Genomic DNA, 26,405 nt, shown 5'->3' with positions numbered 1-26,405 from the left:
CAGCAGCTTCAAATGCTATGGATTTAGGCACATGAGAACCAGATAGCAGCTGACAGGGATAGGGAAGACGACTTTGCAGAATTAAGTGCCAAAGTTTAACTTTAGATACCTAATTCTCTACAGACCAAAACCATAAGAGTTACAGTAACTCACCTGGAGCCCTTGACCGTGGACAATTTGAAGCTGCTCTTGAATCTTTCGCAACTCTTCCTGCTGTCGATGAATATTTGCCTCTATCATGCGTGTTCTTTGCTCTAGCTGGTCCTTTAGATGCTGCATAGCACCTAACTGAGCTGAAAACTGAAACACAGGCTGTAGTGCAACGAATACATTAAAAGCTGAGCAAAAATAATGACATTTTGTTTACAAACAGTAAACACACTCCTCCAGAGTAGCCAAGAAACCGCTACTTTTTAAACTGCTAATAACCATAATATGAAGACAAATTCATTAGCATGAAAATGTCACTGAAGTCACATTTAACTGATGTCATGTTTAATTGATGCATCAGAATTGGTGGGCTTAAAAAAAAAATCCATAGGAGAAGAAACTGACTGGTGTCCAAATCATTAGGAGTCTATCAAATACCTTAATAATTTACATGGTACTGTGGATGATAAAGCTCTCTCAGGTTAAAAATCAGAATTGTAGCAGTTTACCAAAACGACCTCCCCAAAAGCTAAAACATATGCAAATAACTTCAGAATACCCTCAGTTACAAACTGCTGAAGGCTGAGCCCACAGAGAACCTGTTTGTCACATCTGGTTCTCCCCTAGACATCTGCTATAGGTCGCAAGTCAATATGACCTCTTGTTGCTTGTATACTATCTACAGGACACAGATCTTTGGCTGGACCTGATACCACTGTTCTTGTTTCACAAGTGTTTAACTAAGTTGCCTTGTGTTACAAGCACACGTGTAGAAACCTGACACATTTTTTAATCTATATCCTAAAATATTTCATATCAAATGGTGTTTGTTTCTAACAGCCAACATTAAAAAATACATCCACACAAAGAACAGGAAGAAAAAAATAAAGTAAAAAATTCAAACTGGGGTATTTGCTCATTTCAAGCAAATAATGTTAAAGGGGACCCTGGCACCAAAGAACCAAGTAACTCAATTTCTGAAAGACAATTAACCTTATATTCAAAACAAGACTGTTTAAAACATAATAAAACAATAAAACATCTTAATCCATACCTGGGATATGCCAGACTGGAGCTGTAAAGTTGCAGGTTGAGACATCGTTGGCTGTGCTACTGGTTGTCCAAGAGACTGGGAGCTTAAAGACTAGGATTTAAAGAAAATGTTCTATAACTGAAAGAGAATTAACTTCTACTTGACATTAAATACTTCTCTACATAAAGTGTCAACTCCAAAAGAGCATCATATGAACGTATGATAAAAACAAGTAAATGTTTCCTGATATATATAAGCTTAAATATTAAGAAGAGCAACTGATTATATACATTGTATACATAATTTTTCCACTGCTAAAAATATATAAAAGCAGTAGGTATAAAACAGGAAAAACAGGAATTGCAACTGTTTCAAAAGTCTTAATTGTAGTAAAGGAAAAACTTTCAACAACTTTGGAAACTGACTCCTCTAATTTATTCTTAAAACAGTAAATTAAAAAATGCATATTTTAATAAGCATTCTGTTTTTGAAGTGAATGTATTAGTACAACTGGAATATGAGCACCAAGTACATGAAGCATGACATTTTCTTTTGTTACCAAGATTTCTAGAATTATATAAAAGTATTCACTAATATCATCAAGAGTCCTAAATCTATATGAACTCTCTATAATGACACACAGCAGTACATGGTCAGGTTTATATGCATATATAAAAATAATTGCTTATATACATTATATATGTAAAGTGCAGATTTTAGAAAAAAGTTGTGTGACTGAAAGCAGAGATTCATATACCATCTTGCAAACCTTAATGCCACTTACTTGCTTCATGTATTCCCTTAAAATGTAGTACACTGAAGTTTCATATTGATGATACAATTCCAGTAGTCAGGTATTTCAAGTGTAAAAGTTACAGTTTAAATTACATATTTTCAGTAGAAATAAAACAAAAGTTTTATGGATTTGATAATACCTTTTAAGGTGAATGACACTGATTTAAGTACAAAATTTTTCTCTGAAGTTACCTGGCTACTCAGAGACGATCTCCTTTGCGCAGTCTTTTCATGACCAGATAAGCTTTGCCTTGGAGGAGTGCTAGTGTCCACCGTCATTTTAGTTGGTGTGGCTGACAATGTTCAGAGTTACAACAGAAAGAGACAAGTTAATAGTAATCTCATCATGATTTTAAAAAAAAGCTGAAGGCATAGATTTATTTTTTTTACGCTGACTATCCAACAACAATGCAATCTGTTGGACTCAAATAGGGTGTTCTATGGTCTGTTATTGTACTTCTAAAAGCAGAAGTCACTATACAAGCTCTTAAAATCTGAGTGGTCAGTAGATCTCTGAACCATCAAAAAGGACATTTCCATTTGTACACTTTTCATGCAGTGATGATTAACTGCTAATTATGTGTTTAATTAAAGTAAGTAAAGTAGAGAAAGCCTTCACTAGGAAGGCAATTATATTTTCAACAGTTGGTGCTTACATGAATGGTCTGATACTGCAGTATGTGAAGATTTTCTTGAACTCCGAGAGGAAGCAGAAGGTGTGGGGCTGGTATCAAACCTTTCCAGTGCTTCTTTGAGACTTACTGTATTTATGTGATTGTCAGACCCAGAGTCCTGACTCTGAAGACAGAGATACAAGCAACAATTATTTTATGTGATACAGCACACAATGTACACTTCTGTCAGCAAGTATCTCAGATAACACAGTATCTAATCAACCCCCTTACACAGGTGTCTGTGCATTAGTGGCCTGTGTCATATCTCTAAGTTCTGTTTCCATTTGAGGTTTTTATCCTTGGAAGAGAAACCAAAGCAAAGCCACACATATAAGCCTATAAACCAAAATGCACACAGACATAGGCCACAAACTGACTGCTGAGCTGACCTTCTTCTCTAGCAACTCTATTCACTCTGAACACCTGTGTAATGAGTGAACTGCTTATTCTTTTCAGGAAGGATGAGTTAATTCCACTAGAATAAGCATTGTCAGATTGAACTTGCTGAACTGCCAAGCGAAAACATTTCTGAACTGCCAGGGGAAAACATGACAGAGCATCTGCATAAGTTGGCTTATCTAAGACTCACTGAGCTTCCAAGAGATATTAATTGAAAATGAATTTCGTATACATCTATGAAGTGGGAGAGTAATACAATGGAGCAGCTCCTGCTATCCTCTTGAATTCCTTTAAGCCATATTTGTGCATTGACCTTGGGTTTTCAGATTAGTGGTCCTTCCAATGTGGAAGAACATTTATGAATCAAACTCTGCAGGAATCAGATCTTAAGGACTTATGGATGTTGCCATGCTACAGCTAAATGCACATGAACGCCTAAAAAGAACAGGGTAAGTCTTCAGGGTAGAATATAGTCAAACAAACATCCTTCCTCAACTACTTTGTGATATTAAATAGTCATATTATTTAGAGATCAAAATAATTACTTTATCTATAGCAACACAAAACACTTTTTGCTGCTGTGTTTTTGCTTATATACTATTTTAAGTATGAAAGAAAGAAGAGGTAAAATAAAATTATGTAAGACACTCACTTTATCTGCTGTTACCTCTGGAAGAGACTCCTCAATACCAAGTTCTCGTCGTCTTTCTGCTCTAACTTCTGCATAACTAGAAGAAAAAAGCAAATATGGCTACTATATTCTTGGATGATTTAAAAAAAATATACCTCAAAAAACAAACTCCTCAGAGGTAACTTACATTAAGTTTCTCAGGACATGTTCCAATGATTCTTTAAACTGTTATGACTTCTTTACCTCCAAAAATACCAGCAATGCAGCTACCATGCCATTACTATTTATCTAATACAGATTTAAAAAAAAATAACTTACCTTACAACAGTGTGTGTACAGACAATAAACTCTGGCCTGGAATTCCACTGATGATACGTGATATAGTAATGTGTTTGCAGCCAAATCCATTGCTGTCCCTTTGTAAGGAATCTGTAGTAACATGACTTCCCTTTCCCATATTGCATTACTATAAAAGTGAAGAATAAAGTTTATTGTCTTTCCTGTCTGTAAATACTGCAATTACAAAATATATATTATTTCCCAGCCTCATACGGCCAAAAAATCCATGTCCAAATCCAGTATTATGACAATGACTAAAAACAGGTTTAAAACTAGCTTTCTAATAAAAATAAATTACACTGCATTTTTCAGAGAACTGCAGAATTCAAACTCCCTTTTTTGTGGGTGTTTTTTACATATTGTGAAAAATCTCTGCAAAAAAATTAAGTACAGCTTTATAAAGAAAACCATAGCTAAAGAAAAAACTTATTCTATTACATGTTTAAACAATTTTTTCATTTATTAAACATCACAAAGCCTTTTCAATACTATTCAAAGAACTGGAGAAGTATTTACTCATAGTGCTGTGCACTCCAGTTTAGTACCATGAAAACTCTAAGTTATAAGATAAAGTTAAATAAGTTTTGTAGTTCTGTATAAAAAAAAAAAAAGCTGTAAATCAATGATGCAATATTATCAAATGAATGGGAATAAAGACATTCATTCAAATATATCACAAAATTTCACTACGACAGTTGTACAATTTAACAAACTTTAAACTGACATCTATAAAGCAAACCCATTCATTGTAGCAACATGGTCATACTCACAATGCTCGTGACATTTTGCCAGGTTATCTAGATCATCCACATGATAATAATCATAGCCTGATGTTCCCAGAACTTCAAATGGAAGATAACCTATTATCGGAGGTGCCCTAATTAATACAAAATTTAATGTCATTTTACTTGCACACACAACAAATGAACAAAATGATGTAATTATACAAGTTATCTTATTTAGAGAATGTGCATGGAAAAAAATAATTAAACCAAATATATGCTATGAGAAGTTAATCATAGCATAGCATGGGTTTGGTTGGAAGGGACCTTAAAGATCATCTAGATCCAACCCCCCTGCATGGGCAGGGACACCTCCCACCAGACCAGGTTGCTCCAAGCTCTGTCCAACCTGGCCTTGAACACTTCCAGGGAGGGGGCTTCCACAACTTCCCTGGGCAACCTGTGCCAGTGTCTCACCACCCTCACATTAAAGAATTTATTCCTAATATCATTCTAAATGTACCCTCTTCAGTTTAAAATAATTGTCACCACATATTTCAGAACTTCTGCCATACAAATATAATTGTTCTATCATGCTGATTAGAAAACTCTAAATATTATAGCCACCACTGTGATTCAGCTACTATTTCTGCTATACATAGAAGGAATTGCACCTGTGATCCAAGAATAGGAACTTCCATTCTAAGCTATGTCTAGATGTGAACTCTTCATTGGGTTCTTCAACAGTGCACATTTCCTAAAAAGTAAAAAAATAAAAATCTCTCTCAAAACTGCTCTGTTCTAATTCATAAACTCTTTCAAAATTCTCACTAACCTGAAGTTAGATAACTCCACAAATAGTTACAATGTTATTTTTAGAAAGCTTCATTGGTTTTGTTTGTTTAGATGCACAGTACTGAGGTAGAATCTAGTCTCAGCTGTGCAAGGCTGACACAGAGTTGATTTAAATGGAACAAACCCCGCCGAGATTAAATTCAAGCTCAATATCCACAAACACAGTAGTACAAGCAGAAACCTATTGTCCCTGCAGATACACTTTTAAGAAGCCAAAAGAAGAGATGAAAAACTCCCACCAGACATGCTGATTACAATTTATGTTTATAGTGGGTAAAAAAAAAAAAATTAGCAAGATGGTCATATTGAGTTTAGGAACAGGATTCTTCATTTTAGTGCATACAGAGTACTTGATTTGAAGGCACAGACATGTACTACAAATAACACACTATTCTTATGTTTAGAACTCATAATTGGTAAGCGAATGACTGTATTTCCACTATTGTGACAAAACCTCAAGGTATTCTCTACATCATTTTAAATGTATTCAGCTCAGACATATGTGCAACCCTTGCATGTCAGTCAGTTTCTTTTGTCCCCTTCCAGAGAGGTAGAGATGCCCCAGCAAGTTCTGCACCTCATGCTGAGACAATAAATGGAGCTCTGTACCCCAAGCCCATCAGTTCTTTTGCAAACTCCACTTGCACTGCCTTCCCAAGAAGAAAGATGGATGATGGAACACACACATACATACAAACACAACCCTCAAAGTATTACAGTAAAATTAGAGATTAGTAAATCTTTCTTTCTTGGACACCTGCATGTTTGTCACACTTGCAACAGTATTCCCACTGCCAGGAACACAGTAGAATCTGGTATCACAGAATCTGATGATCTGATATCATAACAGTTTCTTGAAGACTACAGTGTGGAAGCCGCTTCTGCACTGAAATAATGTTCATGACAGATGAGGACAAGATGAGCACACTGCTGCTCTGCAAACATCTACAACTAAAACAGTCCTGCCCAAAAAATACAGAGACAACCGTTGTTCTTACAAAGGATCACCTTCCTTTTTATTCTTTCCGGTTATAATGTAAAGAGATTAAGTGCATATTTTGCAGTTCTTTAAATAGGTATTTCTAAGTTTTCCTACCATTAAATAAGAAATTAACCCAGAGGGTGAGGTGTACGATGCAGGTAATGAATAAAATCACTCTGGGCACAATTTTATGACTCCTGGTGTAATTTCCAGTTAGCAAGACATAACCATCACAACTGAAACTACCCAAAAATCCCAAAGCTCATCGACTTTCTTAAAACTACTAAATTTAATAAGCACCACTCCGAGTGAAGTAAAAGAAATTAAGTAAAAGAAATGACAGGGCAAGCGTATATCCTTGAGATGTACTTTTGATTTGTTTTTTCTTTTAATCTGATCATTTTGGCACAAGTCAAAACAAAAGTAAAAATAACTTAAGTGCAGGCAGTAAAAACACAGTAAAAAACATAATTGTTAGAAAGGAGCTGGGAGCAGATTAGTATCCAATTACTCAATGCATTGATACTAATGATTTACAGATCACTGTAAAATACCCCTGGGCAGAAGTTATCTCGTTCAACAAGACATCTTGTTGAAGTTGTCAACAAGGCATCTAAAAAGAAAGGACTTTAATTTGCAACAAAAAGTATTCTGGTAAAATCCTTTTTGCTAGATTAATCCTGCCTTCTTGATAGGATTCAACCATTTACCAGCCAAAATGCAAGACAAATTTTTTAAAGCATGTTTAGAGCCAAATACCTTCACTGGGGAGCAAAATCCATGGCACATTTTGTTACAAAAAGGTTGTTGGTGGGGTCATATGCAGCAAATAAAAATATGAACTTTCAGATTATCCTAATGAAAACTGTGGCTTTCTGCAAAAGCACTGTGTGTCCTTTAGAACTGACATTAAAATGACAGTAAGATACACATCTCGTTAGTGTCTGCATCACCAATCTGTCAGTAAAACTACTGGGATAGTCAAGTTCCTACATAACATTTATTTGCTCGTCTAGTCAATGGTAGCCTCAAAAATTACAGAAGGTATCACAAGAGTATAAGCAAGTATTGTTAGATTGTAAGTCTTCACTCTAATGTTAGTCTTTATCACAAGAAGATTTCTCAGATGAGCGGCACTAGTGAAAAACCCTTGAGAGGATATTAAAACCTCTGTAACATGAAAGCTTCCTCAGGCATTAGAGGCTCACAAGTTAAAATAACATATACATCCAATTCTAAACTTGGAATGATACCTTCACTGTACATCAGCAGTTAAGCAAAATGTTCTCTTTAAACAATCAAATTACTGAACAACAAACGGTACTGAAACAAAACTATAGAGTTGTATTACCTCAAACCCAATTTGCAGTTACTGACAAGTAACATAAGCTTTTATTAAGTCCTACCAGATTTCCTTCTGTGCCAGACTACAGCAAGAACATCAGCAATGTAAAATTCACATCCAAGTTTCAACAAAAACTATTCATTTATCTAGCGAAAGTGGAATGTCAGTGTTATCTTTCATTTTATTTGAGTTCAATTTGATAAATTATATTCCTATGGACGTCTAAATTTATTTCTTGTATATTATTATTTATGTGACTATTTAGAAATGGCATTCACCATAACAACTTAATGTGATGCTCTGCATAACATTTAACCTATTTGTGTCTGAAATAAAAAAGACACTTTCATATACTAAAAATCCCTTACAGACTTCATTACTGATACTTGAAATGTGTGCATTCTCTCTAAAGCTTTTGCTGTTCACAATAAATTTTAAACTTATGTAGAAGTTATTTAATTTGTACATACCTTGATAAATTGAGGTGTAGCTAATCTAACTGTGGCTACAAAGCAAACTTTGTCTTCATATGAAGGTCGGTGTGATCGCTGAATAGTTCCTTCAAAACCGTTGTGCGCTGAGTTGGGAACTGAGGGAAGATACAGAAGAGGTCAACACAGATTGCAACATAAACATGGCAGAAAATTTCAGTCATAAAACAAAACTAATGGCTCAACATTGATCTACTATTGTGTGCTTATAACTTAACCTGCATTAAGAAAAGTGCTACATATAATATATACAGATATGCACAGAAATAGTAGTTGTACAGTAGTAATGGGTCACAACCATCAAGTAACTTTCTCAAATAATGAAAATTACAGCTATCATATTATTTTCTGACAAAGCAGTTTGAAGAAACTAGTAACAATTCTAATCCTTTTTGGTAACTACAAAGAAGTGATTGGAATACACCTTCTTCAAAAGTATCTTTAAAATTTGTTTTGTATCTGCTTTTGGTAACTTTTTCTTTAGAACACTGATGTATTTCTTTCCAGGCTTCAATCACATTCAGATGATGCAAGCTGAGTAACAGAACAATCAAAGGCACAACGATTATGTCTATGAAAAGAATCAGGACACACAGCTGAAAAACAAATTACACTTACTGAATCACAGAGATAGATGGAATCACAAGTGGACAAAAAATGGACTAGATCTCAAAACAGATTAACCTCATCTTTCATTTTCAGCAGATAACCACTTAGTTTATCTTTACTCATCTCTAATGATGGTGACTCCGAAACACTCTCAGGCTCTTCCAAGTCTAACTAGTTCTAGTTGAACACTAGGTTAGATCTACTGAAGTTTCTTCATGCAATTTAAGCTCACAGGTCCTTGCTCTTTCCATCAGAAATAAAATAATTTTCTTCCTCTTTATCTTATTCTTTCTCTTTTGTTCATCAGAGTGAATCTTGCAAGCTAGATTTTAAATTTCTGATTGCTTCCATCGCTGTACTCTAAACTCTTTCCAACTGCTTTACTTACTCCGACAAATAGTGGCAAAAACTGGATGAGGACATATGGGTGCTAAGAAGTGCAGAGGGATTATTTCATGTCTTTTAGACTGTATTTTAGGAAGACTTTTGCATTTTCACAATTTGGTCATGTTCAGTTTACATTCCACAGTAATTCCTTTTTCTAAAGGAATGCTGTTGAGCAGACTGTAACCCTTCCCCTTTTTCAAATAGTTTGTTATTCCTAAACGTAGTAACTTGCATTAGTTCTTAGTCAATTTGTCTGCATCTTTTTTTCCAAAAATAATTTATTTCTAAATTTGGGGCTGTATTCTTGTCTTGGTTTTAGTGTTCTTACATAATTTTATGACTGACAACTATTATTCTATTATGGAAGATACTGATAAAATCCAGAAGTCCATTAAAACTCCATTTTGATGGTGAACATTGGTAACCTCTCCAACCAGTTTCTGCAGCTGCTCTCCAGCAATCGCAATTATCATGTGCTTCCTTTACATGTTTTTAAGAACAGAGTATGATAATTAACAAAAGCGTATTAAAAAAGTCCATCATTCATTTGTACTTTGTCCTCTTATACACTACTAAGCGTGTTACGCTTTGGTAGAAGAAACCAAATTGATTTGATGCTGTTTCTACCTGAAAAATCCACAATGATTGCTATTCAATTCCTTGCTAGCTCCTGAAGCTCACATATGGTTTAATTATTTTTTCCAGAATTGCAACCACTAGGGCTGTAGTTTTCCAACTCCTTTCCAAGACTAACACTGTATTTGGCCTTTTCAGGCCTGTTTCTTGTCTTTCCTATATTAATATATACCTGCATTTGGCACTAAGTCTTAGCCTCTTCCCATTTGGTGAGAAAAATATTGGTATCACATAAAAAAACACATTGGTTTATTTACAAGATACCGTTTCTGATAATATTTTTGGGGGTGATCTTTATGAAGATATACCACTGACCACACTGCATTTGTCTGACTTATCAAATAGACGTGCCTCCCCAGTCAAGAGTCAGCAGGGCTGGCCAAACAGATCACAGATGTAGTACGGAGCAACAATATTAGTACGTAACTAATACAAATATTTTCAAGGTAAGGGAGAAGGAACTCAGTGCGGAAAACTGTAATGGTTCATCCCACTCATCTGAGTGGTGACTTGGCAGTGAAAGCACACAACTGAAATGGAGGGAAAACCTAAATTTTACTTCCTGGCTCACTGCATAATGAGAACTGCAGCTACTCACTATCACTGGCCATCAAGTTGCTTAGTCACCTGCTTAAGTATGCCTTATGCTTAACAAAATTCACGCTAATTCTGTTAAAGCATTTACTTAAATCTCTCAAGTTATTAAAAAAAATGTTTTACGAGATACTAGTTTCCTTTCTTTGAAAGCATTAAGCATGATCACTACATTTTGCATCCAAGCACACCGACATATGGTATCTGATAGGCAGTTTTTCTTCTTTTTCATGTAAACAATACAAAAGTGATACAAGTGTAACCACTAACATTCTATGATTCTATGACAACTCTGCTTCAAGCTCTTCTTTTGAAAGACTGATTTTAGTTCTTCATTAAGTTTTGAACAATGGTCTCAAGCCTGTTTAGCTGTGAAGCTGCCTAAGTGTTCTACTCTAACAAAGCTGAAATTACTTACCATTATTCAAACACTTGAAATTTCCTATGAATTTTACATATTCATACGTAGGTTGCTCTTTTGGATCTATTGTTCCTCGTAGCATATGGCAACAGAATTCTAGTTGATTTTTTGCTGAGAAAAGAATAAACAAACTACAAGGCTGCATGCTTGGTTGAGCTCACAGGTAACATGAAATGGAAAGCAGGAGAAATTAAGATACATACTTATTGAAATACTGTAAAATTTGTGATTACAAATGGCTACAGTGTCTGCTTTTAGCCAGCATGATATTAACTAACCTAAAGAAATGGAGAACTCCTTTAGAATTGGCGCATGAAGGGCCTGCATGCTAATGACAGAAAACATCTGAAAACAGTGCTATTTTAAAGAAGCAGCTGCCTTAAATTTTGGTTGACTGAAGCATGCACTTCCAAAACCCATTAGGGTGCTGGCTTTTTATTCTTGCCAACTGCTACAACTGAAGCTATATGAACAAAACAAAAATTTCAAATACATGGGAAAGTCATAGTGTGGAAAGCAATTCAACACTGAAAATTCTACTCTTTGGGGAGAGGCAGGGGGAAGGAACACAAAAAAGTGCATTTGTTCTTCAGGGCTCAGCCTTCTGTTTCTGCTTCAGTAACACTGGAAGAAAAGAACTCATTGCATGTGATAGAAAGCAGATTATTTTTATTACAACTACTGTACTGGCTTAATCTAGGATAGAGTTAATTTTCTTCACAGCAGCTCATACGGTGCTGTGCTTTGGATGTGAGACTAAAACAGCAGTGATAACACAGGGATGTTTCAGGTATTGCTGAGCAGTGCTTACAGTGTCAAGGCCTTTTCTGCTTCTCACACTGCCCCGCCAGCAAGTAGGCTGGGGGTATACAAGAAGATGGGAGGGGACACAGCTGGGACAGCTGACTTAAGAGATATCCCATACCATATAATACCACGCTCAGCAACAAAATCTGGGGAAAGGAGAACAGGGTTCATCTTCCCAAGTAAATATTACACATGATAAAGTCCTGCTTTCCTGAAGATGGTTGAACTCCTGTCTGCTGATACAAAGTAGTGAATTTACCTCTTGATGCTCAGCCCACAAGTTTTCCCACCTTTACCCTTCTGATTTTACCCTTTTCCCATCCCACTGTGGGGAGTGAGCGAACAGCTGCGAGGGGCTGAGCTGCCCACTGAGGTTAACCCCCAACAGCTACTTACATTTTAAGTATTCTGGTGTCAATGAATCACTTTCCAGCAGATGAGAAGACAATATTTTATAAATTTCTGAATGTTCCCCCTCTGGGATAAAATTAAAGACACTCTGATCCGCAAGATCAGACTGAAAGAAAAAGAGAATAAGTCTTCTAAATAAAGCAAAATAATTCCACAGATGAGAAAAACATTACTGACTCAACAAAGCCACCTGCTGGAATACACGTGAATATTTAGCAAGAATAAAAAAATCTCACTTTGATCTGTCTTGATTTTGACACTGCAAAGCATTTAAAGCACCATGAACACAGCAGATACACATACGCAATAAAGTACAATGGAGCTCGTATTAATGTCCCTGGGATGCAACAATGCCAAGAAAAGAGCATTTTAATTAGAAGTTATAGGGTGTTCCTCTAGGGCACTGTAACGTGTCAGTGGCATCCAATACACTGCAATGGTATTTTGGAACAAAAACAGTCCCCTCCCTACCCTATAGGTTATTACCATTAATTTATCCAATTGCAATTTATTTTATTAGTACATTTTATAATCAGCTCCACAGCTATGAACACAAAACTGGGAACAATAGATCTGAATGCAATAAAATTGAACAACTGATTATATACATAAATGTTTTTGACTAAGTATTCAAAAAAGAGGAATCATAGAATTAATGTTTATAATATACAAATCACAACTAAAAGCAAAGGACAAATGTGCCTCCCAGAACTTGGTAAATTCTACTTTTTCTAAAAGAATTAAGATTACCTGTATATTTTTCAAAATTCTTGAGCTGATACCATGGATACCTTAGTGGAATTTGTGTTTTGCAGAATAATTTTTCAAATATGCCATTCCAAGTTTTACAAAATACTCTTATCACAGTAAGACCACTAGCCTATAACAATAACTTGTCTCTCTCTCAAAAAGTAACTGTTTCACTCATCAGTTGTTTTGCATTTTTTAGTACTCATTGGCCTCATTTCTAAAAAACATTATTCAAATGTAACTTTAAAAAATCAGAATGTTACATTTACCAGTGACCAATGCCACCAAGGTTAAAGATGAGTAAGAGTAATAAAACCCAATATATATACCTAGCTTAAAAGCAGAACCAGCAGGAATGTATTTCTTATAGGAGTTCTTCAGCAAGAAAGAAGTAAAATAGTTTAAAAAATTCCAAGGATACAGCTCTTTAGCAATACCCCTCTGACTCACATAGAGACTGTGATAGGTGTGAACTCTAAAGGGTCTCCTGCAGTCAACTGTTATTTCAGTTGAAGAGAAACTGATGCTAGTCTGGCACTTCATAATTCTGCCTAACAGAGTGTTGACTGCATTCTGTATTTCCAAAAGAAATGTTTAATAGTGGAGACAGACCAGCAGGAAGAAGTTGTGCTGAAGAAAGAGCAGAAGTATTAGAACAAAGCATACATGTGTTCTATAATGCCAAAAGGGCTAACAACTAATTAGTACTAATAGCAGAACACCATTATTAGATAAACTGATATGTTACTGAAAAGTAATTTGTACTTACTGGCAAATGTTCAAGTAAGGGAGTTATACTTTCAGACACATATATTATATTTCCATCTGTCATAATTGCTAAAAAAAAACCATCAAGAGCCTGAAATTAAACATAATGGGCAGTTAAATAAAGACACAGAAAACAATTTACACCAATTTTAGTTTAGTTTACTCTAAAAACGAGAATAACTTTCACTACTAAAACTTCTTAGTCTTGCTTTTATACTACAAGCATTACAATTCCAGCACTGTTCTGCTCTTAAATAATCTGGTTCAGAAGCAAGACTTCAGTCCATACACAGCTAGCCACTGTTTCATCCATCTCCCACACCATCTCCCTGCTATTTTTAGTTCCATAATTTTAAGCATTAGAAAATTCAGGAAAATGTGCTAGAGACAAAAGCAAGAAACAGTGAAAAAATAAGAAGAACAAGTAAAAGAAGTGGTGAAAATTGAGAATTTCGATATTAAAAATCCCAGTATTCCCGGTCTCACAAAAACAAACTTTTAGCAAGATTTTATTGAGACTTGAAAACTGAGAGATACAGCTCTGACTGCCTTATCTTCTACTCAACTCAAACTTAATTCTTTTTAATTTTATCTTTTAGTTGAACACTACCAAACACAAAAGCATGACAGAACTGTATTTCTAAATAGGATATTTCAAAGCTCACATCTTTGAAAAATATTCTTAGGATATATAGTTCTAGCTTAACAGTCCCTAGTTAGGGACACATATTTTAGAAGAGGACTTGAGAAACACCAGGAACAAAAAAAATCTCCAAAAAAAGATGCAACTACTTTACTAACTTACTGGAAAAAATATGAAAATTCACTATAGAGAACTTTTTTGGAGCTTTTTACTTTTTAAATCTGTGCCTCAAAGAAAAGGTTTAACTATGGAATGAAAATAAAATGTGCCTGTTCATTTATTTTTCATGTAAATATTATTAGAAATTGTTTTGCTAATAAGATACAAATTATTTACCCTCATTTCCAAGGAAATTATAACAAATGTTTATTTCTAGTAGTAATCCAGCTATTCATGCAATCTTCTTTAGCAAAGGGATGCTCACACACCACTTTTGTAAAGCGTAACAAGCGAAGAAATTAAATGCTTTACTGTCCACAAGTTACATGAACATGTGGAGCCTTTTCTATAATTAAGATTTTAATTTATGCATATCAATTCTTTGATTAGTGCCTTCCTTGTGTTGATAATTTAAAATATCCACTTTATTTTGTCAGTAATTATGTTCATTTGTGGACTTGATCCATTCTAACGTTTTGTGCAATTGAAAATACAGTTAAAAAAAAACCTGTTTCACATTACACTGCACACATAAAAATTTTGACTGTTTATCTTCATTAAAAAGTATAGTTACAGTTAAAAGAAGAAAATGAAAAGTTATGTCATCAAACTGAAAAATTTCATCATGGAATGACACCCTGTAAGGAAATATTCCACTCCCAGAAAAACAGAAATAATATACCTCTAACATTAACTGTGTGAACTCTTCATTACTAAGGAATGTCGGTTTCCAATCCTGTCGAATCTCACTGGCATCTGATTGTGCAGTAATTTCTGCAATCAAACATATATACCATATGAGGATTCACACTTCCAAAAGCTGTTATTTTCCCACTAAAGTACATATACACAGTAGGAAAAAGCAGGGGGTTCTCCCATCTCCTCTGTTGTTCATTCATTACATATCAATGTTGTTCCTTAGAAAGAAAATAAATGTTGACTTCCCCTATGTCATATTGAGATTTGACTTCTCTTTTCTTCTACCAGTTTGTGCTACAGTCATGCCAGTCTTTGTGGTAATGCTGAAGTTTACAACAGTAAGCAATGGATTTTGACAGTAGAAAAATATTCTTTCCTCTGAGACTATAAAAAATATCTTATTGAGTGTGTTGTTTTCAGAGATTTAGAGAGCCAAAATTCCTGATCAGTTTAGGTCATTAAAACATCTAACCCTCAAGTATTTGGCCAATCCTGGTCATTGTAACTTTTGCAATAAACATTGTCACTGTCTCTTCTTTCCACATTTTTCTGTAAAGTAAAGTTACATTAAAAACAGGGTAGATTTGCAAGAAGGACTGTTAAGAGCTGTGTGACAGACTCCACTGCAGAATTATTCTCTGATTTTTACAACAGAGATGAATTTTAGAACAGAGATTCCTGTAGGACTTGGGAGAAATACAGAGATTAATTTCCCATACCTAAGTGAGAGAAACAACAGCTGCTAAGTAAAACCAGACCACAGGTTCTGAAAGCTGACACTTCCTTATCAACTGATAGCTGAAGTAACAAGACAAAAGATCACATAGTACTTCAATTTTGATGAGTAACAAGGGCATTACAGAAGTACTGATTGTAAGAGCAACCTTGAACAAGTAATCGTGAATCAAGCATTTAGACAAACCAAAGCCACCAAACCCTGTCTTTAAGGCTTCTGGATTTCTAAAGGACTAGTCTTTACAAAGACCATAAGATAGTTTGTTAGTTCAGATGGCTCAAAGATAACAGAAAAGCTGGAATTGAGTTAAAGATAAAAGGGCTGGAACAGTTCAGAACTTTGATTCCCAGAGAGAAAGGGGAAAATTTTATGAAAGAGCTTCAGACTTAAATAAAAGAACAGTAAACAGCAGCACTGTCATGCAAGAAACTTGGCAAGAAGCAGAGAGCTGCAAGGAGAGGGGAAAAAAACACCAACAAATAATACCAGAATTTCCAATAAAAAAACATAAATTGATCAGGCTTTTGCTATCTGTTTTGAAATAGTACCACAGAGCAGTAAGAATGAGCTGGAGAATAAGGGTAACGTGAGTATAACCCCAAGATTAACTCTTCAATCAGAACAAACATTGAGCAATGATGGGGAAGTCAAAGGACAGAAATGTAAAGCTCTGCTACCGAAGTAGTGGCAAAATTCAAGCACTCAGTTGACAGGACACAGATAATCTCAATTTTAGAACCGGAAGAGTCCGATTCACTGGCTCATTCTGGTCCATATAACCATCCTACTTCAGAATAATTACAATAATAATAATAATAATAATAATAATAATAATAATAATAATAATAATAATAATAATAATAATAATAATAATAATAATAATAATAATAAAAAATCAGTTTGGCTTCTACAATGGAAAGAATTTACTCTAATGGAAAGCTGAAGTTTATGCCTTTTTAATTGAACCATTATGAATTATCTTGCCACAAGTACAAGTGTTCCTGTATTTCCTGTAATTAGAACAAGTATGAATGATATTGGCAAGCAGAGCCAAACTAACATGGAAAAAACTTGTTTCACTTGGTAGCTTTAGAGAAATGCTTAAAAATTATGGCAGAAGGTTGCATTCAAAGATAAACGGTCACGTTCCCTAGTTAGATACCATACAAAGAAGCATAACCAAGCTTGCATGTTAAACTCATCCAGCCTTCAAATTCTGGATCTGAAATAACTCTGTATCAGCACTGAGCATCCTCAAAAGAAACTGCCAGGTGGACCAAGACCTGTAGCATATATCTGTGGGTTGAATGAATATCAGTGTACTAGTTGTAATGATAAGCAGAAAAATTCTTCAGGTTTTAATAATTTCCAAAAATTCCTTGTTTACAAATGCAAAGGCACATGCTAGGCAGTATTAGCCAAGGAGAAGCTCTCAGTAATATAATTTCAGTGTGCTTAGCCCTCTGTTTTTTCCCAGTGAGAAACAGAATCCACACTAGCCAATAACCAGCTCAGACAGTTCATCTGGAGCTGCTGCTGAAGTACCAAGCCTAGCAAATATGCAAATGATCCAGAAAGAACCAGAAGCAATGTAGTTAATCAAAACCTGGTGGCTGAACACAGTAGGATTTTCAACTATATAACAGCTAATCAGTGCTGAACAGCTCATTTATTGGTAGAGTCACTCTGCTTTATTGTTAACAAACAGATCCAAGCACCTCAGGAGGCAAAGCATGTTTCTGACCCTTGCCAACATTGTCCAAAATGTTTTAATGTAAACCAGTGCAGAGCAATGCTACTAAGCACTGGCAGCCACAGCTTTAGAGACCTTAATATGGTATGTGCAGTAACACAAAGCTGTACTCTGTCCCTCCAGGTGAAAAACAAAAGGGCTGTGCCCTAAAAGGCATCCATCTCCAGAGCTGCTTTTCCCCCCCTTTATCCTAAAAAATTAATTTAAAAAATTATCTCAGCACTTTGAAGAAAAAACTATGACTAGTGCTGCTGTCTGGATGGCTGACACATGTTCATCCGATACTGTATTTTATGACAGGAATCATCAATACAACATAAAGTGATTTTGACACAGAACCAATTTTCACAAAGGCCTCGGAACGTACAGAACTGGCTTTTACAGAAAAGGAGTCTTCATACTGCTTTTCTTTTTGCTATGAGACAAACATGTCTCAGAAAATTAAAACAGCATTATCAATATTTAATTGGAAAAAAACCACAGCACCAAACCTATGAATTCTTGCATAAATTACTCCCCTTTCCATTTTAATTATTAGGTTTACCTTTCAACAGCACTATTCAGTACACACCTGGTGCTACCTGAACCATAACATGAATGGAAGACAGGTGCTAGCGCACGGAAAAATATTTTCGACACCTTAACATACCTTAGATTGACACACATACTGCTCATAAATACACACCTATCCATCCACTTAACAGCTTTATGTATTTTATTCTATAAACTAATCATTGCTTCTTTTGTTCCCACTGCTTTCAACTTAGTATGCATGGTCAGAAACTACTCAAGGAAAGAGATTAACTAGAGAAAGAGCTCATTTTCTTGAATTTTTTGGTCTTGTTTTTGGCAGTGTGAACCACAACATGATATATTAAGAACATATGTAGGAGCAGGAACAGGGATTTTTTTTTATATACAGAAATATCAAACAGCCAGAATTAAGTGTACTCTTGGAGGAAGAACTTTTTTGTGATGGAAATAACAATCTGTAATGAACTTTAGTACCAAGTAACTAGGTATATCCCACCATCAGCTGATGCAAACAACCAGAGAAACAAAACAAAGCAAGGATATTCAAAGACATTAATTGTTCTGACATTTCACATGATAGTTTACAAAACAACAAACACAAACTCACTGACTTATACCTGAGTGGATACATCTTGAAAATTAGAAAGCTCAGCTAAAGGTATTTATAGGTTTTCTCGGTTTGGTTTTTTTTTTCCAGCTACAAGGGAAAAAGAAAATGCCCATGCTCCTAGTCTGTATGCCCACTGCATGCCACAATAATGCTTGCTGGAGACCACAACATCCTATTGACTTATTATGTTTGTTAAAGCAACCAGTTGTGTAGATACCTGACATGAAGTGAGGGAGCATTAAGTTCTATCACACTAGCTTTGTCAGTGACTTATCTTGTTGTATGTGGAACTTGGAAAGACAAACCAAGTGCTCAAAACAGTCTTATCTAAATATCAAAATAGTACTTCCAGCAAGTACTTCCACTGAAATGGATAAGCAGAGTTTTCCGGTGAAGCAAACTTTGTCAACTTGTGCCTTATAAAGCTACTATATACTAAAGGTCTCTAACTGTCCACAACAAGTAACTTGAAGGTTGTTTAAAATATGAATGCTCCTCTTTATGACATAGACTTCTTTGACAACTATAGGATAAAAAATATTAGTTCTGGCTTTTGCAAAAATATCCACAAAGAAATAGTTATATCTCTGCTACTTAAATCGTGATCTTAAGATTATTTTTCTTTGGGAACGTTTTACACTTTTTTTGACAATTTCCTTAAAGGAGCTGTAAATTGTTTCATGTTTTATGTAATACATGAATATAATTAAAATAATAGAATTCACAATTTTTACTGCTATTACAAAGAATTACCTTTGTGCTTCCGTAAAAAGTCAATGCTCTTCTGCAGTACAGTGGATTTATCCATCTTCCGAGCATTACCTGGGAGCATGGAACCCAGCTCTTTGATAAGTACATTAAACTGATCTCGTCGTTTCTTTTCAGACTTGTTCCTAGACACTCTGAAAAAGAAAGAGCCAGAGAATGTTTTATAACAACTATGACATCTTCTTATAATAAGCTGCATACTAATGCCAGCTTCCGGATGCAAACAGCCACTTAAGAATCTCTGCTGTGAGAACTGTCACAAAACCACCTACTCCAAATCTCAGATGCCATTTGTGAAGAATGGCTGTCTCTGTCTCATGGAGGGGTGCATCTAAGCCTTTGGAATAACACATCCTTTGAGGAAAATACAAGTGACTGAATCTCAGTTATAAATATAAAACACATCTGAATAATGACAGTAAAAGAAATGCTGTTGAATAATATGGTTACTTATAAAAGAACTGCAATTTTATTGTTTAGAAATGACCCTGGTAAGCCCAAGTGTACAAGTATAGGACACTTCTTAGCTTAAATAACTTTAAAATTTTACCTTTTGGCTTTATCTTTGTCATCCTCTTCCACCAGCCCATCAAAAATGCTTCCATCATTTCTGAAATAAATAAATGTGAGAGTGTTAAAGATCTCTCTTGTGGAGTCCTACCACAACAAAGGAAAAGAAAAAGTCAGTAATCATCTCCATACATGAAGAAACCAGAGCACCATTTTATACTGATGTCTTGCAATTAATTTTAATTTATTTTAATTAATTAATTGTAATTAATTGCATCAATTACCTGAAGCCACATTTGCTATGAGTTCTCCTTGGAGAACATTTATTAAATAGAAATAAAAAACCCTTACATTTCTGACACAATGAATTTTGAGTCTATTTGTAATGAGAACTTACAACTCTATGCAAACGCTTAACTGAACACTACTTGATTTTTTTTTTCCTATCTTCTTGATTATTTGGGTTACCTTGCCCTTTTGAAAATGTAAGAGAGGACAAATACAATTCTTTTTACTTATTGGCAACTTCTGTGACAATTACTAGAAATATTTGTAAAAAAGCATTTCTTAAATACCGAAGTATGATTAATGGAAGAGGGCTGAGGAATATGCTACAATTTATCCATGTATGTAATTTTATAAATATACAATCAATGTCAATGTTAAACTAATGGCATTTATTAATTGCATTTGCTTCCTAACCAAGCATCATATAAATTTGTATCAATTAACAACTCTCCATGTACTGCTAAAGAGGTGTTAGAACACATTTTCATTTGAAGATGCCTCAGTATACCACATACATCACCTTTATTTCATTTCCCTTTAAAAGTCAAGGCAAAACTATTCTGTTTTCCAAAACTGCTGCATAACAGATTTTTGCATTTTGTCTGACTTCTGCCTGCTTTCAGTCTATTTAGTGCTGCCCATGCTGACCTACGTATCCACCTTTAATTTTTATCTGAGTGTTTCCTTTCCTTACTGTAAGTAACTGTTGTCAAGCAGTGATGTTACAAAGTAATTATTTTGAACATTACCTCATAAACATAAAGGAATTAAAAGGAATTTGTGTATTCAAAAAGCTGAAGTTTCAGTGAAATGTCACAAAACTTCACTAAAAGAACTAAGAACTCAGGAAAGCATTTTGAAAGCCTTACCCTTTGCTTCTATTGTTATTTATTTAGAACAGGTTTAATTGTCTGCAAGTTTCATTTCCTGAAGTCTCAAAAATGGGAATACACAGAATATTAAGGACAGGTGTTCACCTAATCTGGTAAGAAAGTCCAGCTCAAGGAATCATGCAGAAACCGTATCTCAGCTACTACTTTTCCCTTGAAATAGATTAGCAGGTCACTTTACTACCATCTGCACTATCACTACTTGCTTAAATGTATTTGTTTTCCTTAATCAAATACTTAAGTATTAAAAAAAGAAAAATGAAGTAAACACTAAAAATCAACTCAAATTGCAGAGATGCTGATCCATGGCTGAAAACAAGTAACACATTTTAAGACTAACAACAAAAATCACTATTTCCAATGACTATAAAACATCTGACAACTACCAAAATAACTTGGTTAAAAAAAAGGTAAAACCTCACTTGTCTTGCATAAATGAATATTCTCTATGTGTTAAAGAAACCATTGACAGCAATTCCCCCAAAGCTCTTAAGTGTCTATTAACATACCTGTCTGCAATGGAGCTCATTTTATGGGTGCTTATGGTAAAAAACATAACATATCACACTTTAGTCTTGTGGTAGACATTTGTACGATTGCCTGTAAAATAATTTTAAAAAAATCAAAATGTGACTCTGGAGGAAGAAACATGCTTTTCAGTGGAGTACACTGAAGTTTTCATCTGCTATATAAACTTATTTTAATCATCCCCTCTATTTCAGCCGTTTGCTTTTCCCTCCTACCTTCTCTAAAGCAGCCTCCACTACCATCATAACCTGGACTTTAATATCTCATTTTAACATGACAGAGTGTTCAAGAAAACATCGTTTCATTAAATGTCACAATAAAGAAGTCTGGACTAAACCAATACAAACTTTTTCTGACTCTGAATTCAGATAAAGCTTTCTGGTTTCATTTTACCTTTTACCTAAAAGACTAATAATTTTTGAAGGTTGAACAGGTGTAAAATACACTCCTCAGCAGTAATACATTCTACTTAGAAATTGTGCAAACAGAAAGCATTTGGGATATAGCATTCTACAGCTACTATTTATTTCTTAATTATTTTTTTCTTGAACACATAATTATAATAGACACATGAAATGATGACAGTAAGATATCTATTAAAATATTACTACCTTTACGTGGAACCTGGAAAGACAAACCAAGTGTTCAAACCAGTCTTATCTAAATAGCAAAAAAGTACGTAAAAAGCAATAGAAGGAATACAAAATTGAAGTAAGAATTTAATTCAGTAAGTACCTTCTTTCAGGTACCTAAAAATTATGTGACTTTATAGAAAGACCTAAATGTTTATGAAAACATAAGCCAATGCAATTAAACCTTTCTCCTTGATATAAAAAAGTCTGATGTCAGAAGCTGGCCAAAGGGAGCAGCAGCAGTCTGACACTGTCAGTGATTAAGGAACAACTACATGCAGCAAGAAGTTTTATATGAACAGAACTTCCGTATCTTCAGGAATTTTTATTATGTTATAAACTTAGTAGTAAAAATACATTGCATTTATGTCAAAGGAGCTGAGTTTAGTCATGTCAGTGACTCATAATTTCTGAAAAGGAAGTACTTGTTTCTCAAAGTGCCAAATACAGTGGCACTTGCAGTGTTAGTACCACAAGAAATATGGCACCTGCAACATCATGATCCAAAATGTCTGCAAAATGCTGCAAGAGAATTGTAACCCAGATTTTTTCATACATGGGGAAACTGAGGAAGAAAGCATGTGTTCCCATCAAATTGTCTCAGGATCTACAACAGATGCTTACTTATGCAGTTTTGCTTCACAAGACTAGGATTTTTCCCCACAAAGTTTTGTAACTTGAGCACAGCAGGGAAGCAGCTGGGAGAGTTGTGCTGCAGCACAATCTCTTTCAAGATGCATGTCAAGGTGTGCAGTCCTGTCTTTATTCTCCAAATCTAGTGCCCTGAAGAGATTTTGGAAGCAAACCATTCCTTCATCCCAATTCTTAAAAATGACAACTGCACTGGCCATACTAAGTTAAATTGCCCAAATTAGTTGGCCAGGCCTTCTAAAGTAGCAGAAAACCAGCCAGAAATATCAGGAGGAAAGCAAATTAAGAAGTTACGTTTGCTTAAATTTTTGTCAGAAGTATTCAACAACAGACAGGCTGTTCAGCAATGAAAGCAAACTACCATCACTGACATGGAATTACGTTTAACATCAAGACACCAATCAGAAATTTGTTTTTGTTTAGCTTACATAGTATGCATTAATACAGGTATGTACTAATTACATTTTTAGCCTGGTGTTAATGTTTAAATTAATCTGGTACCTAACATTATATAGTCCAAGAGTAATATGAAATTCTGTAAGACAAATGATACATTGTTCCATTAATCTGGAAAAAAAACAAAACACATTAACAGCTAACTACAAAAAACTTTCACATGTGACACAACTGACATTATTATGCAGAATCAGAATTTAAGACTCAATATATTCACTAACAAAGCATTCAATTTCTAGAATTCAATAAAGTCACTAACTTGTTACAGTATACAGATCCTACATCAGAACTAGCAACTTAGATTTGGTATCCAAGACAAATAGTTAAAAGCACTTAAAGACTACAGGAAATATACCTGTAGTGTACTGTTTCTCTCTTCAAGGTCTGTCCCTTCTGCCTTTGCATTCAAATTTGCAACACATAACACATTTTCAGCACATGTACACAGTAATGGGTTAGACTGCAGAGATAATTCCAGTGAAACCAGTCAAGTTTAAAGCAAACGCTACAGAAATCAAGGACTGTTTATTTCTAAGAAGCAAATTCAGTCATGATCTGGAGAACGAAAAACACTACTTAAAACTGTTACTCAGCCCTTCAGTGTTGATGACTAAAAGGCACAGGAACCTTACTGATTGTAAGAGTACAATTTTACCTTTTACACTTTGTGACTTGTTTAGGTGTGAGGTTTAGTGATGAAATTGGTTCCTTTGAAGAACAATGGAGAGTTAGATGTATCCCCTTCAGCAGAAAAGAATTAAATTCTGAACTGTATAAAGAAAAAAAAGTAAAATAATTTTATCATCGAGGAGTTTTAAAATGATCACTTACTTGTTCTTTTTTTAATAAAAGAGAAGTAATAATTTCAGTAAGAGTAATTTATAAATGCAATATTCTGCCTACTAAAAATATCTCAGTTGCACTATCTGGATTCACCCTGCATTAAAGCTCTTGTTGATAAAATGGATATTCTGAAACAATTTAATCTCTGCAATAAGCTATCACTTTATGCCAGTCTTTAACATTATGTGCTTTTTATTCATGCATTCAGTATCTCCCATGCCATCTACATCCTTACTTGCATTTGCTGCCTTTAAAGTATACCTTTACGCCATTATTTCAGCACCTTCACTGCTGAAACTCTTACTTGGGCCTCCACTGGCTTTTTCAATTACCTCTTTTCCTCTCCCAGTCTCAAAAATTGCCACTCAGGACTCCAGAATGTGTAGAATGCTGCTGCTCACTACTAGCAAAGTTGCCCAGCTGCATTATTGCTACTCCCTCAGACACAGCCATTAACCCCTTCTTTGAAAACCCTCTTCAAAAACACTTTCCAGAATGTATTCCAAACCTACCTCAAAAATGCATTTTTCCATAAAAAAAACACAGTACCAACAGAAATGATCCCCAACTTCCAGTCTCTTTATACCATTATTTTTCATATATACAGTTTATTCCCTTGAACCATGGAATTTTCTACATTTAATTATATGAAAACAGCTTTTTCTCCTGTCTTTATCCCATTTCTCTCTGCCTTGCTTACTGTTCTTGAAAAAAAAATTTACTCACTATACAATGTACATGTGCCACTTCTGAAAATTTTTATTTTAAAGCATATTAAGTTCTAAAAAGGAGGCTAGGATCTAAAAAATAAGCATATGCTACTCCTAAATTAATTAATGGATTTTAGGGAAAACATCAGAATTATCACTTGATTAGAAAAGTTAAGTTTCTCCTTCCTCTGCACCAAATGGAGGCTCTTAAGTTGTTAAAAAACAGATGCAAATATTAACACAGGAAGATAAAACACAGCAGAACAATCTGCCAACAGGAGAAAAATAATTACAAGCATGATTCAATGAAGCCACTTACTCTTTTCTGGCCAAATAACCTGCTGGCCCATTGACCTACTTCTTTAGCTGCTTACAGCCTCCTCTCCTATTCTGTTTTGTTCCATTTGACAAGTGCAAACATTAATAGTGACAAAGAGTCCCATGGAAGTCTAGGTTACAGAGACTGCAATATGAAACCCATGTTTTCAGCCTGCTTGGAATCAAACAACTCTGTCAGCTCTCACCCAGCTCCTTACAGAGTTCTATTAAGAAAAATTTTAGACCTCATCTCTGCAGTATGTAGAGGTTCATTATTAAGGAAATCGCAACTAAACAAGTAAGACAAACACCACAGGACTTAAGCACAGAACCACATTGGTAATGTCTAAAACAGAAAAAATAACCAAAGTTTTTAAGGATGTTTCAAAAAGAGATTTTAAAATGAATATATTTGTCCTAAATTAACACAAGCAAGCTTAAACCAGATCAAAATCAAACCTAATCACAGTGAAAAAGCTTTGGGAATCAAAACCACATAGATGTCTAACTCAGTAGAAATGGCATGTGTGTGAAAGCCAGCAGAAAAGTTAAGACACATACACACCAGCACTGTCAGCAACAAGTGTTCAAAGGTCATGGGCTTCTCTCCACAATTCATAAGGTTTTTTTAAAATACAATTAATGATGTCTTTTTGTCTCTATATACTATGCCTTTCTGTAAACATTCAGTGTGTGTTTTCAAATTTTTCTGCAACAAAGGAGGATAGAAACTGTCCTTAAGAAAGCTGAGGTCCTCCATTAAAAATCTTAGCTGCTGCCACAGATATACAAACTATTAATACACAACGTTGCTCAATCTGTAGCAAAATGACAAACACCAGCAACACTGCAACTTCTGCATTATGCTGACCTGGCAC

At 34.9% G+C, this 26,405-nt stretch overlaps 1 protein-coding gene across 5 annotated transcripts in view; it reads right to left on the bottom strand.

The window, feature by feature from the left end:
* CLOCK (clock circadian regulator) overlaps nucleotides 1–26,405 on the bottom strand; it is a 63,895-nt gene that overhangs the window by 10,593 nt on the left and 26,897 nt on the right. For 3 of the 5 annotated variants that reach the window (XM_051619930.1, XM_051619931.1, XM_051619932.1), the window contains exons 3-19: nucleotides 24,312–24,425; nucleotides 21,899–21,989; nucleotides 20,252–20,311; nucleotides 19,687–19,835; nucleotides 15,284–15,375; nucleotides 13,801–13,890; nucleotides 12,267–12,387; nucleotides 11,061–11,174; nucleotides 8,396–8,514; nucleotides 5,418–5,500; nucleotides 4,792–4,898; nucleotides 4,001–4,148; nucleotides 3,704–3,779; nucleotides 2,635–2,776; nucleotides 2,171–2,271; nucleotides 1,205–1,294; nucleotides 154–312 (exon numbers count right to left, since the gene is read on the bottom strand). In XM_051619930.1, the coding sequence (XP_051475890.1) occupies nucleotides 154–312; nucleotides 1,205–1,294; nucleotides 2,171–2,271; nucleotides 2,635–2,776; nucleotides 3,704–3,779; nucleotides 4,001–4,148; nucleotides 4,792–4,898; nucleotides 5,418–5,500; nucleotides 8,396–8,514; nucleotides 11,061–11,174; nucleotides 12,267–12,387; nucleotides 13,801–13,890; nucleotides 15,284–15,375; nucleotides 19,687–19,835; nucleotides 20,252–20,311; nucleotides 21,899–21,945 (1,698 nt within the window). In that variant the 5' untranslated portion in view covers nucleotides 21,946–21,989; nucleotides 24,312–24,425. Of the gene's footprint in view, nucleotides 1–153; nucleotides 313–1,204; nucleotides 1,295–2,170; nucleotides 2,272–2,634; nucleotides 2,777–3,703; nucleotides 3,780–4,000; nucleotides 4,149–4,791; nucleotides 4,899–5,417; nucleotides 5,501–8,395; nucleotides 8,515–11,060; nucleotides 11,175–12,266; nucleotides 12,388–13,800; nucleotides 13,891–15,283; nucleotides 15,376–19,686; nucleotides 19,836–20,251; nucleotides 20,312–21,898; nucleotides 21,990–24,311; nucleotides 24,426–26,405 lie in introns of those variants that run through there. The other 2 variants (XM_051619934.1, XM_051619935.1) reach the window with 2 other exon arrangements.

This window comes from Apus apus, chromosome 4 (assembly GCF_020740795.1).
Source record: "Apus apus isolate bApuApu2 chromosome 4, bApuApu2.pri.cur, whole genome shotgun sequence".
Lineage (NCBI taxonomy): Eukaryota > Metazoa > Chordata > Aves > Apodiformes > Apodidae > Apus > Apus apus.
This window is presented reverse-complemented; position numbering and strand designations above follow the sequence as displayed.